Raw genomic sequence first — 15,560 nt, 5'->3', positions numbered from 1 at the left:
ACTGATGTGAGAAAAATATTTCTCCTCACTAGTGAAAAATCTGTTCTCAGCAAATGATTACTCAAAATTTGATTATGACGTCAAAATGTTTTGTTTTCTTCTCAATTTTCCTATTGTGACGTCATGAAAAAAGGCGACCTTGCCTGATGACGTCGCATATAAAGAACACAAGTTTCTGAAAATCTTTGAAAAAGAATGATTTAAGTCATTAGAGAAACAGATTCCGACACTATAACTCGTGTATTACGATATTTCTCCACTCTCGACAGTTGGCAAGCCTCGCGCTTTAAATAATAAAATTAAACTGTCTCGAGTGGACAAATATCGTAATACACTTGTTGCAATGTAGGAATCTATATCCAACATCTCCTTTCACTAATGCAAACTGTATGTTACTAAAGACGTAAATAAACAACAAATTTTACCAAGCATTAAACAGCTTATATCATATGAGTGACCACGACCAACTTATATCATATGAGTGACCTTGACCAATTTATATCATATGAGTGACCTTGACCAACATATATCATGAGAGTGACCTTGACCAACTTTTATCATATGAGAGAACTTGACCAACTTATATCATAGGAGAGAACTTGACCAACGAATATCATATGAGTGACCTTGACCAACGTATATCATATGAATGACCTTGACCAACTTATATCATAAGAGTGACCTTGACAAACTTATATAATATGAGAGAACTTGACCAACTTATATCATATGAGTGACCTTGACCAACTTATATCATATGAATGACCTTGACCAAAATATATCATTTGAGTGAACTTGACCAACGAAAATCATATGAGTAACCTTGACCAACTAATATCATATGAGTGACCTTGACCAACTTATATCTTATGAGTGACCTGGACCAACTTATATCATATGAGTGACCTTGACCAACTTATATCATATGAATGACCTTGACCAACTTATATCATATGAGTGACCTTGACCAACTTATATCATATGAGTGACCTTGACCAACTTATATCATATGAGAGAACTTGACCAACTTAAACATTAATATTCTTCATTAAGATAAACAAATGAATTACAATACAAATTCAATTTTTCAACCTTTTTATTAGCATCAATAACAATTCATAAAAAGTTAAAAAAAAATCTACAATAATTATCACAGTAAATAGCACTATACAAGTTCAAAGTTCATTTAAATCTATAAATTGTCATTCTAAGTCTTTACAACATTGCAAGGGTACGTAAATCAGTTGTACCATTCTTCTTTTTAAAACTTTCTCTGAATCTTAAAAGTTTTTTCACAACAGAATTTTTCCTTTCAACACGAACTTGTTCATCATTGGAAGTAACAACAGGTTTCTTAAATACTTTATCATCTGCACTGTCTTTGGCTCTACAGTTCTGCATATTGGCTCTTGTACTACTACGAGGAATTGTTCTGGATGAATTGTAAAGCGGGTTTACTATGCTCAAACTGTCAGACAATATTTCATTCTTGTTTGTAGATTTCACTTTTATCAAAGACATTCCATTAAAAGTCTCATTTGGAAGTAGATTCAGTTTTGAAGCCATCTTGTTAGATCTTACCGTGACCTTTGACATCTGTCTGGATGAATGGGATGGCCTGTTTGACCTTTTCTTTACAGATCTCAAATAAGATTCCTCTAAAGGCACATCTGTTGAGGAATGTTGAAGAGACCATGTAAACACACTTTCAGTATTGGTGTTTGTTACAGTTACTTCCCTTTCATTAGATACAGTTGCTTCCCTTTTGTTAGATACATTTGATGATATACGCTTCATCTGAAGGTCTTTAATCTTGATTACAGGTGAAAAAGACTGTTGCACTATTCTGCCAGGATGTGGTTTATACAGCAATGTTGATGAAGCTTTTGGAACCGATACGCCCCTGCAAACTGGTTTACATCTCTTTTGAACTACTGGTTCTTCAACCATAGTGGAAGAGGCCAGAGGATTTGAACCTTGACCTTTTGATGATCTAAATGATTGTTTCTTATCTTGGTTTCCATTAACAAAATTCCCAGCAATAAATGAAGTTGAAAATTGAAAAGAATTTTCTAGATTATAAACAGCCTCATCTTCACATCCTTCAACTTCCCTCTCAAAAAATATGGTTTCATCCTCATCATCATCAGATAGCTCAGTATCAGTAGACATTGGAGAATGTTCTGCATCACTGCATCCGTCAGACTGAAGCTGGTCTCTGTAAGATGAAGAGTCATTTAAAGTGTTGATAAGAAGACATTTCTGAATGTCTAAATCAGATAATCCTTTAGGTGTAAGCATAAAAGTGGGGGTCATAGGGTCAACTGGTACAAGATTTTTGTTTGGAGTCACAGGAAACTGGGATTGGTTTATCCCAGCAGTGGACAAGACGTCTTTGAATTGTTGTCTTAACTCTTCAAAATCTGCTACGAATTCTTGTTCTTGTCTTTTGATAGCAAGCTGAATAAGAATAAAAAGTTAAATTTAAACACAGATGAGGTTAGAAATTTATATAAATTTAAACACAGATGAGGTTAGAAATTTATATAAGTAAAAACAAAAAAAATTTAAAACTAGTTAAAATTAGGAAAATCAAATGACAAAATTTAATGTATATATATTTTATCTGATTTTTGTTTCAGACAGAAATTTGTTCAGTCACATTTTAATGTGATTCTATATATTACAAAATTAAATAATTTTAATGAAATCTTTTGAAAGAAAAACTAACAAAAAAATCATATTACTTACCATATTTGCTTCTAACATTTGATAGTTTTCATTTTGGAAGTCATTCTGTACATCTGTATCTTTCAAAGTCCAGTCTAAAATATAACAAACACAATGCATGAAATAAAACATTCATATCTAAGAAAAAAAGAAATTAATTCAGAATGTTCAGCTATTCTCTGCCATGGAAATTATCAAACTGTTAAATTGAAATTAATTGTGTATTTAAAAATGAATTTGAAAGAAAATTTATCAATTCTTGTAAATTAATTATAAATTGAGAGGGAAAACAAAAATACAAGGTACCCCTGCTATTAAAGTAAAAAAATAAAACTCACCATTTAAATCATTTAAGTTCTTCATGATTATATCTTCTATAGCTTTTTATATTCTTCAGATATAAATGTAATTGTAAGAAGACAATATGTAAAACTTGTAGATTATAAGATAAAGAGATGAAATTGCAATTGATGACAAATGTAGATTTCAGATAACATATATACCATGCAGGCTATACAACTGTGTGAAAATTACTTACAAGTAATTATTACACATTATAAATTAATTAGTACTTAATGCAGTCATCAAGTACTTATTAATTGTGTATCTTTAGGTTAAATTAACAAGTACTTAATTTAATGAATGACTAAAGTACTTGTTATTATACCTCAAGGCCAAATGAGATTAAATTGTAACAATTCTGTTTAGTGTTAATTGGATATAGGAAAGTTGTAATAATTCTTATTTCAGAACATAAGTGTGATGTAAGTAGATGATTAATTAACAAACAAGTTTTTTAATTGTATTTGTTAAAATATAAAAATCACCAAAGGAATTAAAATGTACAAGAGTTAAAATTGATATATATTTCAGTGATTTATTCATTTCCACTATTTTAGAACGTGTAAAACATCATTAACTGTATTATAATTATTTAAGTATCTGTTAAAGAGACTTCTTTCACATATACACTATTGAAAACACTATTTACTGTTAATAATATATGTACAATTTTTTTTGTGGGTAAGGTTAAAAAAATATTGGATGAATGTGGATTTTCAAATATTTGGATTTCTCAATGTTTTGGTAATGATATATGGTTAAAAAATGCACTAAAGTTGCGATTACAAGACCAATTGAACTGTCTTGAATCTGCACAAACCACAGACTCCCAATAGAGACAGTGGATAATGTTAATAGAAATGATAGAAGATGCCTTCTTTGATATATTGGTAGCATTGGAGATAAATTTCATTATCTGCTAGAATGTCCATTTTTTAATGACGTCAGAAAATAATACCTTGATAAGTACTTTTTGGCTCGTGTTAGTAAACTAAAATTTAGAAAATTGATTAGCAAATCAAACAAAAAGTCAGAGCTAAAAAGATTATGCAAGTTCATAGTGTATAAATAAATATATGGGTAGGGGGAGGGGGGCTGAAGTTTATATTATTTTGAAACCAATGTATTGTATATATACATTTTGTAAATAGATGCATATTCATGAACATATTTAGCACTCTCTCTGTACTTGTGTATCTGCAATGGTTATGATAATAAGAATATTATAGGAAAATATTTGTATTTTCAAAACTTATTATATGTCAAATTCCAGTCTTCATTATAAGACTGACATGAGGAATGCAAATGAATTATCCCTAAAATGCAAGCACATAGTACATGTATTAATCAAGGACTAATTTTTGAAAAGACACAATGTAATTATCTTGATTTTTTAACACATCAGTTATCAAAAATTGAAATATTCTAGATATCAGAAAACCAAGCACTTAACAATCAAACCTAAATTGTCTATGATCCAGTACATTTTTGTTTGATGTATTAATCAAATGAATATTTAAAATTCATGTTAGGCATCAGTAGATATCTGCATAAAAATATAACATAAAACAAGAATGTGTCCTCAGTACACGAATGCCCCACTCGCACTATCATTTTCCATGTTCAGTGGACCGTGAAATTGGGGTAAAAACTCTAATTTGGCATTAAAATTAGAAAGATCATATCATAGGGGACATGTGTACTAAGTTTGAAGTCGGTTGGACTTAAACTTCATCAAAAACTACCTGGACCAAAAACTTTAACCTGAAGCGGGACAGACGGACGGACGAACGAACGGACGGACGGACGGACGCACAGACCAGAAAACATAATGCCCCTCTACTATCGTAGGTGGGGCATAACAAGAATGTGTCCTCAGTACACGAATGCCCCACTCGCACTATCATTTTCCATGTTCAGTGGACCGTGAAATTGGGGTAAAAACTCTAATTTGGCATTAAAATTAGAAAGATCATATCATAGGGAACATGTGTACTAAGTTTGAAGTCGATTGGACTTCAACTTCATCAAAAACTACCTTGACCAAAAACTTTAACCTGAAGCGGGACAGACGGACGGACGAACGGACGAACGGACGCACAGACCAGAAAACATAATGCCCCTCTACTATCGTAGGTGGGGCATAAATATGTAGACTTTCAAATAAAAGAAATGTAAAGTTCTTCAGTTCTCCTGCTATAAAGACTAAAATCTGTATTTTTGCTAGTTTAATTTAACAGAAATAGCCAACAAAAACAACTTCTTTAATCAAAAACCATTTTGAAACTACATGTATGTGCACAAGAAAATATCTTTTAATTATTTTTGTTCCAGTTGGCATCGCGTCAGGCAGGAAGATTTTTTTCTTTCTTAATTGAACAGACAATGGAAGAACAATAGATGGCAAACATGTGACAAGACAATTGAAGGAATAGCTCACATTGGACTTTTGGATTAGATAAGCTGAAAATTAAAACATATTTTGTACCTAAATGAATCATACATATATCTATCAGAGCTATGATTTCTCAATTTGAGAGTTGGAGTTTGGGTGTCAAATGAAATGAATGATAAATGACTGCACCAGGAATGACATAATGTATACTTATTGACTGGGTATGAGCGGAGGAAAAGTAACTTTATTTTTCCCAAGGTGCAGCTATTGTCCTGAGGCGTAGCCGAGGGCAATAGTTGTATCTGAGGGGAGAATAAACTTACTATCCCATGAATATCCAGTCAGTAAGTGTTTTATTTTATCACAGAAGAAAAAAAACAGACAATAAATGGCAGTGATAAATCAACTATCGTAATATAAAAAGCAGAAACCCAACCATAAGGTTTACTTCATTGATATTCTGAAATGCACTGATGTCAACTCTAGATACAATAGGTAATATGCGACATCGTTACTCCTGCGGTATTTTCAAAATCCTCCAATTCTGTAGATGTATTAGAAATTCTGCGAAATATAATGATGCTTGCGGTCAAATAGTTTCATCGAAGTAGGTCCAATAGTTGGAAACGATTGACCTGTCCAATAGTTCAACGCTTGTAATATGAAAAATAGTCAAATAATTGTGTACTTATTTTATATAGAAAATAATAACTGAGGTATAATAATGATAGCTAAGATATTAGATAGAAACTTTACCTCTAATATATCCATTCTCTGTCTAAGATTATAGTTTCTGTCATAGAACTCTGCTGTCAAATAGTCAGCAACCTGAAAATAAAATACTAATAAACAGCTGCGCCATGAGCGCATGATACGCCCGACGTCTTGTGTGGAAGTTTTATGCAATAATCAGAAATAGTTTCTGAGGATTTTTTAAGCAATAACCATTTATTGTTTTTGCGACACGACGGGACATGTGAAACCCCCCCACCCTGTTTTTTTTTTTAAATATCACTAAAATAAAATTTTGAATCAAACCAAAAAGTATACAGATCTTTAAATTAGTATAACAAAGAAGTGTGTACAGTTTCAAGCAATAATCATAAATTGTTTTTGAGATACGGCGCGACATGTAAAAAAAACCCTCCCCTTTTTTACAAAATACTCAATAACTCAAAAATAAAATTTTGAGTCATCACCAAAAAGTATACAGATCTTTAGATTAATATAACAAAGAAGTGTGTAAAGTTTTAAGGTAGATCATAAGTAAATGTTTTTTGAGACAGATTTTTTTTATAATTTGTCAAAATGAAGATCTTACTACGATTTTTTCAAAAATATAACAAAAAGTATGGGTCACCGTGCTATTTTTCGAGCTATGAGTCGTTGAAAAATGCCTAAATTTGGTTAGTTTGTTCATGAAAAAACACATTAGAGTGCATAAAAAAAATTCTATGAGATAGAATTTTGAAATAAATTGTGAGAGTATAGCTTTCATAATATATTTTAAGAAAATAAAAAGAAAACATGGTGTCACCGAACTTGTTTTCTTGCCACAAGTAAAAATAAAAAATTTCCCTATTAGTCTAGTATAAATTTTGTACTAAAAGAGTTATCTCCCCTTAAATGGCTCATTTGAAAAAAATGATTTTAAAAACCATAAAGCTTGATATTTGTCAAAATATTTTGAATAATACAATAAATTTACAAGTTTTCTTGATATAGATAAACAGTCTAACCATTAAATTCCAAATCTGTTTCCAAATTTGTTGATTTGGGCAAATTACTAGACCGATTTTGTACTGTAATTGTACAATCCAACATGGCAGTATACCATGAATCTACCTTAAGCAATAATCATAAATCGTTTTTGAGATACGGCACGACATGTAAAAAAAACCTCCCCCTTTTTTACAAAATACTCAATAACTCAAAAATGAAATTTTGAATAATCACCAAAAAGTATACAGATCTTTAGATTAATATAACAAAGAAGTGTGTAAAGTTTTAAGCAAAAATCATAAATTGTTTTTGAGATACGGCGCGACATGTAAAAAAACCCTCCCCCTTTTTTTACAAAATACTCAAAAACTCAAAAATGAAATTTTGAATCATCACCAAAAAGTATACAGATATTAAGATTATTATAACTAAGAAGTGTGTAAAGTTTTAAGCAATAATCAAGAAAAGTTTTTGAGATACAGTGCGACATGTGAAAAAAAACACACCCCTGTTTTAGTTACAAAGTGCCGTAACTCAAAAAGTTTAAATCTTATTTTCACCAAAAAGTATACAGATCATTTGACCATCATAAGAAACAACTATATAAAGTTTCATGAAATTTGGATAAGTCGTTCTCAAGTTACGGTGCGACATGTTTACGCCGGACAGACGGACAGACGGACGGACGGACGGACGGACAGACGGACGGACGGACGGACACCGGACATTTGTATACCATAATACGTCCCGTCAAAATTTTGACGGGCGTATAAAAATCAAGGATAACCCTCCATTTTACTTTTAGTTAAACTTTCATTTAGACTGAATCATGGTTATAGGAAATAGTAAAGAGGTTGACGGTTAAAAAAAATTGATTAATAAAAAAATTTGCCTTTCTATATATAGAAATTACAATAACAATAACAAGATAACTCTGATGTTTGCTTTTTCTCATATTTTTGCAAATTCACTGATTGTTTCATTTAGTGATGTAAAGTATGGAATGTGAGCTATAAATATTTACTGAGTCAGTGTACAAGACAACATTATTCCTGTTTTATGTTTATATTATTTAAGCTATGTATAACTAAACATATATTTAAAAATTTCAAATATAGTTAAATCAAAATTTTGCAATTTGCATATAATACAAGATAATATTGTCATTGGATTGTTTTTATAAGAAAGTGTTTTTACTATAGATTGTGGAAAGGGTAAAGATTGCAATCATTTTGCATTGTTAACTAAAATTTAAACATTCTGTTGTATTGAGCATTGTAAGGTAATACTATGAATTATCTCCCATTGACATATTTCGAGTAGGTCAAGGTCTAGAAACTATTTAGCCCATCCTATAAGGGTTTGGATTGTATAAATGCAATCTGTACCCCAAAAATATAGATAAACTCTACTTTAACCTTATGTCCTGGTGTGACTACAATATATTTTAGAGGGAGAGGGTTATTTTTTTTTATGGAACTTTTATTTTTTTCTTGAAAGGGAACACAGACCAAAAGCTTAAATCTCTGATCCTAAAGACGACAGGAGTAGAACACAACACTATTTTACGTGTGCATGTTTACACTATAAACTATAAATATCTGTTGGGTATATCCTGTCAGATGTGAAACAAGGGGGGGGGGGTCAATTCATGGGGTACAATGTTACCTGAATTGGAACACAGACTGTAAGTGAAACCATAGCTTTAAATCTCAGTTGTGTATATCCAGGCGTTGAAGACTTATCTCCCAAGTGTAAGAGAACTTTTGTAAATTCAGTAGCTATCTGTAAAATATATATTTGATATCTAAATTAAACCATAACAGAATGTCAAGATTGACACAATAACAGCATGTCAGTTTTTTATGCTTGCTTATAAAATTTTGAATTTTTTGAAATATTAAGGCTTTTCTACCTCAGGCATAGATTACCTTAGCTATATTTGGCTACACTTTTAGGAATTTTGGATCTCAATGCTCTTCAACTTCGTACTTTATTGGTTTTTTTTTTTAACTTTTTTGGATCGAGCTTCACTGATGAGTCTTTTGTAGCGTCTGGCGTATATATAAAATTTAGTCCTGGTATCTATAATGAGTTTATTATATAATTTTTCTATTTCCATGTGAGCAAATTAACAGTCTTCACAATATTCTAAACAATAATCTCTAATTTTTCATAAAAGTTCACACATTTTACTACAAACGTACAACAATTTTATTAACTTACTGACAACCAGAAATATTTGGACGGGTAAGAGAAAGTTGTTACTGTTCAGTGGGAAATATTGGGTTACTTTCCAATGAAACTATTATCTTACTTGCTTTTCGTTTGAAAAAGTTAAAAACTTATATATTGGAACTTTAGTTAAATTTTTATATATTTTACCTCTTCTAAACCATCTGGATGTTTCCTGATCAATCTCTCGGAACATTTCAGACATATCTCTGTTCTCTCTGGTTCATCATTAGATATAAGCCCTTAAAAACACACACATTATGTTGGTAAACAAATTTACAGTTTAAATTCTTATTCATTGACAAAAAATCTACAGTTTTTGATATATTCACATTGAGACAAAGAACAGTAATGACGGTGACGTTCTTTTACGATATATGTTTATTTTGATATATCATATAGATATTTGTATCATGAACAACCACCTATAAATGGTTATCTTTATCCTACATAATGTACACTCCTTCACAATATGTTTTCCTGCTATTGCCGTCAACAAAGTTAAATATAAATATTTAAAATTCGTTACATCAATAAAATGATAGAATAGATCTACTTGTTTAAAAAATGGAAACTTTCTGTTTTATAGTAGGAACAAGAATGTGTCCCCAGTGGCAGTACACGGATGCCCAATCCACATTATCATTTTCTATGTTCAGTGGACAGTAAAAATGGGGGAAAATCTCTAATTTGGCATTAAAATTAGAAAGATCATTTCACAGGGAACATGTGTACTAAGTTTCAAGTTGATTGGACTTCAACTTCATCAAAAACTACTTAGACCAAAAACTTTAATCTGAAGCGAGACGGACGAACGGACGGAAAAATCAAATGGATGCACAGACCAGAAAACATAATGCCCATAAATGGGACATAAAAAATGGAAAAAAGAATGTACACTATTAAAAGTGCAACTTTTTTCCGAAGACCAGTTACAAGTCTTTATGGTTCATACATTCTGTTGACTATCACAAAAGTGCATGTATTATGCACACATGGATATACATTTATTGTTAGTCTTTCCATGTTGGGTGAGGGAACATATATCATTATCTTATGGCAGTACTGTGTTTTTATGCTTATTTTATCTGAGAAACAGGCCCAATAATGCTATCTTAGCCTTAATCACTGATCAATGAAATGAGGTAAAGTTTAGATGTACCCTGTCTGGCAGACATGAGAACCTTATAAGGCTCCCTTGCACCAAATCTGTTCTGCCTTTTGCTCATGATAAGTGGCAAATTCATATGTGAGACAAAATTTATTCTATTTACTGGTAATGCAGTAGCTGCACCATGAAAATAAGGTCAAGGACAACAGACAATTGACAAATGTAAACTTTATAACATAAGAAATCTGATACAAATAATGAAGCACCAAGGTCGTCTATCTTTTTTAAATTTAAAGCTTTAAACAAATAATTATGCCACTTCCTGATAAGCTTTCCTTTGTCTCAATTCTTAAACTGATATTGTCATTGACAAAAGAGGAGGTTTAGTTAGATTGACATTGATAAATTATTCTTATAAACATATTTTTTTACTTTACTGGAGTAGTGTAATAAAATGTTTTTCATACCTTCCATACAATCTCTAATATATTTAGGTTCTTTGACCTGTGTGACTCTAACATCATTTGACATATCATATGGCACCAAATCATCATCGCTACAAATAGTGAATTTATTTTAAAGTAATTGTTATGACATGAAAGTTATTAAAGTGTCTATTAAAATAACCTTGAAAATCAAGAATAAATACTATTACCAAGTAAACAGCATCGCATTCATTCTATATACAACGGTTTGCTCATTTGTAAAGGAGATCAGATATTGTTACAAACTGTGTAATGTTATGAATACTTTATTTCTCTTAAAAGAATGTGAATCATTGTGAAATTCTTGCATACCTGATAATTTATTAATGAATACCATTTTCTAGAGTTAAACATGTTGTATATCCACATGTCTATTGTTGAAGACCGTATGTTGACCTGTAGATGATTTTTGTTTTTTTTTTGTGTTCCACATCTCCTATGAATAATCTAACATTTATGTAGTTGTAACTAAAAATTTATACACTCCAAGGAAACATAAAAATTTACTGAACCTATAAACCCTTATGTAGTAGAAATAGAGATAATAACTTTCAGGAACCTTCATTTGCAATTTCCTCAACTATTATTATTTTTTATACACGTCTTCTATTTACTGTAAACTGGGAATTTTTAACTCCATCTTTTAGTCAAAATATGTCCACTGAATTTAAATTTGCACCACTTTGAATTAACGATTTTGTTTTTATGGTATTTACTCATACACAGTCTTAGTCCTATGAATCAAACTCAGATGAATCATATGCCTTAGTTTTATTTTGGCTTATGAACTCTAACCCGAAATATAACAAAAATAAAATTGCTGCTAAAATCTCCCTGAAATTAACCAAGCATATTTCTACCTATCTAAATCAGAATCTATATCTGTTCTAGTTTCCATCGTTTCATCTGTTTTTATGTCTGTGTCCACCATCTTAGTGTCTACTTTCTGCTCTAACTGTATTGCTTCAAATTTTCTTGAGAAAAAAAATTTGTATATGTACAAATAAGTAAATATAAACAATCAAGCTTTCAGTTAAAACAACGTTTTTTTTAAATTTTTAAATCAATTTATACTTTTGATATATTTTTCACTTTTATATTTATTGGATCAGCTTGAAATAAGCCAACACTCTTTCTGTACCAACAGTATAAATGAAAAGCATTATCTTAAACTAGTAAATTTATTAAAGCAAATATTGATTTGAAGATATTCAGTGTCTTGTCTTTTTGCATTTGATGGATAACTATGTCATAAGCAAACATACCACATCGCCTTATTATAACACATCATTCAGAAAGGCATCATGAAGTGATTATCATCCAACATTTTTATAAGAATCAAGTTGTGAAACAAAAGTATGAAACAATGTAAAATAAAAAGACAATTATTTACTTTTGTAACTGTTCTAGACCAGGATCAGAAGGGGGTATCATTAGCTCCAATAATGATGCAGTCTCTTTATCTTTCTCATACTGAAAAAAAATAAGGAAACAAATTAAATATATGTAAAAATTACATGTTATTATTAATTAATTTTTATTCTATTTAAAAGATTCATACAATTATTTTGAACTTATTGACCTACAAAATACCAGTACAAATTTTGCTTTTAAACTTACTAAAGACTTTTCTTGAAACAGTGAATTTCAGACCAATGAAGGCTGCATGTTCTGTAAAATATAATGGGCTTAGAAAGTGTATAGAGCAGTGCTGCATAAGTCAATGTTTTAATCTGTCTTTACAGATATTAAAGAATTCTTGAGGTCATCACTGTTGACCTTACAGCAATCTTCAAGATAAGGAACAGCTTTCAAAGTGCTATTCCTTTGACATATAGGTATTTCTAAGGTATTTGCTTAAGTTTTTTTCTCATGCACATCCATTCTTTTTCACCTTTTCCAGTTTATCACTATAGCTTGTCTTCAATGATGAGTGGTTGCATTAAAATTTATTTGCCTTATTGTTTTGTTATAGAGTTGCTGTGCAAAACTTTTCTATCTTCTAATAAAAAAATTAACATTACATTTAAAGACCAGATACAAATCAGTCTTATTAGATGTTTTCTTTACATAATCTTAATCTTGGTGTAGCATGAAAAAGACACTGTTGGTGTACACTCGTTGGGGCTCTTTATAGCTTACTGTGTGGTGTTTGCCAAGGCTCCATGTTGAAGACCATACTTTGACCTATAATGTTTTTTTTCTTTTAAAAATCGTTACCTGGATGGAGTTGTCTCATTTGCACTCATACCACATCTTCTTATATCGACATATGACCAATATTTACCTCAAACTTCAGTTTAGGACCATTAGGATCAATAACTGTAGCTAATGTTTCTGCTAAAACCATTCCTTGTGTTCTGATCTTGTGATCTGAGTTCCCAATGTGAGCTTGTACACCAGGCATAATAAGTCTTATTAATTCTTAAAAAAAAAGTTACAATTTATTCAATAAAACACATTTAAATATACCTCTAAATTAACCACTTAAAATTATTTCATTTACATGAAATAATTTGTTAATAAGCACTTAAATCATTAATTGATTTTAAAAAGTACAAAACTGAATATTTATATTGTCTAAATCCAGTTTTAATGAAACTATGACCCATGCAGATCTGATAGTATATGTTATCATTAAAGCTATTCACGACAAGAAAAAAACAGATACTATACTTTGTCAATACTTGTATAATAATATTTAAGACACAATTAAAATTATCAGTATACAGACCACATAATCTTCATATATTTCATCATTTTAATTGGTATTCATTTAATCAAAGTGTTTGTTAGCACTGAAGGTTAAAGATTACCGAAATCTATTAGTGGGAAGTAAAATTAAAAAATATTGCATTGTCTGTAAAGCATTGTTTGTAGTCGATTCTTGACAATGTGAGATAACTCTAACTTTAAAAGATGACTTTAACAATGACATAATTTATATTTTTAGAACAGATATAAGATACTTGCACCTTGCAAACATTATGTAATTATATTGACAGGTGTAACATGATTTTGTGACTTGAATATCTGAGCATATAATACATTGATAAATTTCTGGAAATGTTCATGGATAAGATATATAGAATGTTATGATCAATGCACTATATTTTGTGTATCAAAAAGGTAGTGATAAGTCTTGGAAAATTTAGATATCAAGTCAGTAACATAGGGTTTTGATTGCATTTCAGTCTTTACCCAAAAAATTCATATTTTAATATATCTTAAGTTTGTCATTACAATGTATTCATAGTTTGAATCATGAAGAGTTATTCTTTTGGTAATTAAGAGCCTACCATCTTTATGAGTTTCTTTGTCTTTATCTGTAAGGAAGCCCAAACTTATGAACAAAGCTCTGGTAAGGTACAGATGTTGTTCTGGTGAGGTGTGTCTTATGGCACTATTGTCTCCCCATACACTCAGTAATTCCTTAAAGGACTGGAAAATAAGAATACATCTTATTGTCTCAGTAAACAGTTGCTGAATAAGAAAAAGTACTATAGTAAATTTTGGGGCCCTTTATAGCTTGCTGTTCATTTTGAGCCAAGGCTCCATGTTGAAGACCATACTTTGACCTATAATGGTAAACTTTTACAGATTGTGACTTAGATGGAGAGTTATCTCATTGGCACTCATACCACATCTTCTTATATCTAGTTACACATTATAATGTGAGCAGATTTAATAAATATATTGTTGGTGCATAACTGAAGCTGTTCCCAATTTATAAGGATGTACCCCGGTATGTTTAATATTGGAAACACAAGATTGTACAGAAGAAAGGACCATAAAACTGTTAAATCATAAAAATAATCATATTGTGGCAAATTAGTCTATCTGTGATATTGAAACAAACTGAAATAAATGGAGAATGTGTCCATGGGACTCAGATGATGCCCCCAATTGCATAAAATGTTAAAATCACGAACTTTAAAAGTGTTGCAACCTAAATTCAAATTTGATCTGTGTTTATTGGTAATTAGGGTTATGTTTAAGTATCATAGTGTATGGTTGATGCAAACTTAAGTTAGTGGACAGAAACTGCTAACACGATGTATGGACGAACATGGGTAACAAGTAAAATATTATTCAATACCGTAATTAGTAGATGTCTTCTTGTATGTGATGTTCCTAAATATCCCAGTACATTTTGTAAGATGTGAATCTGCAGTAAAAAATGAAAATGTCTGATAGACCTGTGAAACAGAGTCTGTATGTAAATTTTACAGTAAAAAGCAAATATTGAAAATTAAAAACAGCAATAATTTAACATGCTAACTATGCAAAAAATTAAAAGTCAATGAACAATCACTGAAAGTGCAGAGCCAAATAATCTCCTTGGAAATGAGAAATGCCAAAGAAAATACAACTAAATATAACTAACTTACCAATAGTGATCCCCTTTAAACTGACTTAATAAAGAAGCTAGTTGATTGTTAACACTGCCACCAATATAGGAAACATCACTTAACAAGCTTTTAAATGAATCTTGATGAACTGATAAATTAAGAATACTGATGGACTGAAAATAAGTTTT

The 15,560-nt window shown here is 30.6% G+C and overlaps 1 protein-coding gene across 2 annotated transcripts in view; it reads right to left on the bottom strand.

Moving 5' to 3' along the window:
* The window catches only part of LOC143045676 (telomere length regulation protein TEL2 homolog), a 46,279-nt gene that overhangs the window by 23,628 nt on the left and 7,091 nt on the right, over nt 1-15,560 (bottom strand). For both annotated transcript variants that reach the window (XM_076218355.1, XM_076218354.1), the window contains exons 6-14: nt 15,120-15,188; nt 14,320-14,461; nt 13,308-13,444; nt 12,414-12,493; nt 11,881-11,994; nt 11,003-11,091; nt 9,575-9,666; nt 8,858-8,974; nt 6,224-6,295 (exon numbers count right to left, since the gene is read on the bottom strand). In XM_076218355.1, coding sequence (XP_076074470.1) covers nt 6,224-6,295; nt 8,858-8,974; nt 9,575-9,666; nt 11,003-11,091; nt 11,881-11,994; nt 12,414-12,493; nt 13,308-13,444; nt 14,320-14,461; nt 15,120-15,188 — 912 coding nt within the window. The remainder of the gene's footprint in view (nt 1-6,223; nt 6,296-8,857; nt 8,975-9,574; nt 9,667-11,002; nt 11,092-11,880; nt 11,995-12,413; nt 12,494-13,307; nt 13,445-14,319; nt 14,462-15,119; nt 15,189-15,560) is intronic.

Source organism: Mytilus galloprovincialis, chromosome 9 (genome assembly GCF_965363235.1).
Source record: "Mytilus galloprovincialis chromosome 9, xbMytGall1.hap1.1, whole genome shotgun sequence".
NCBI classification, from domain to species: Eukaryota; Metazoa; Mollusca; class Bivalvia; order Mytilida; family Mytilidae; genus Mytilus; species Mytilus galloprovincialis.
This window is presented reverse-complemented; position numbering and strand designations above follow the sequence as displayed.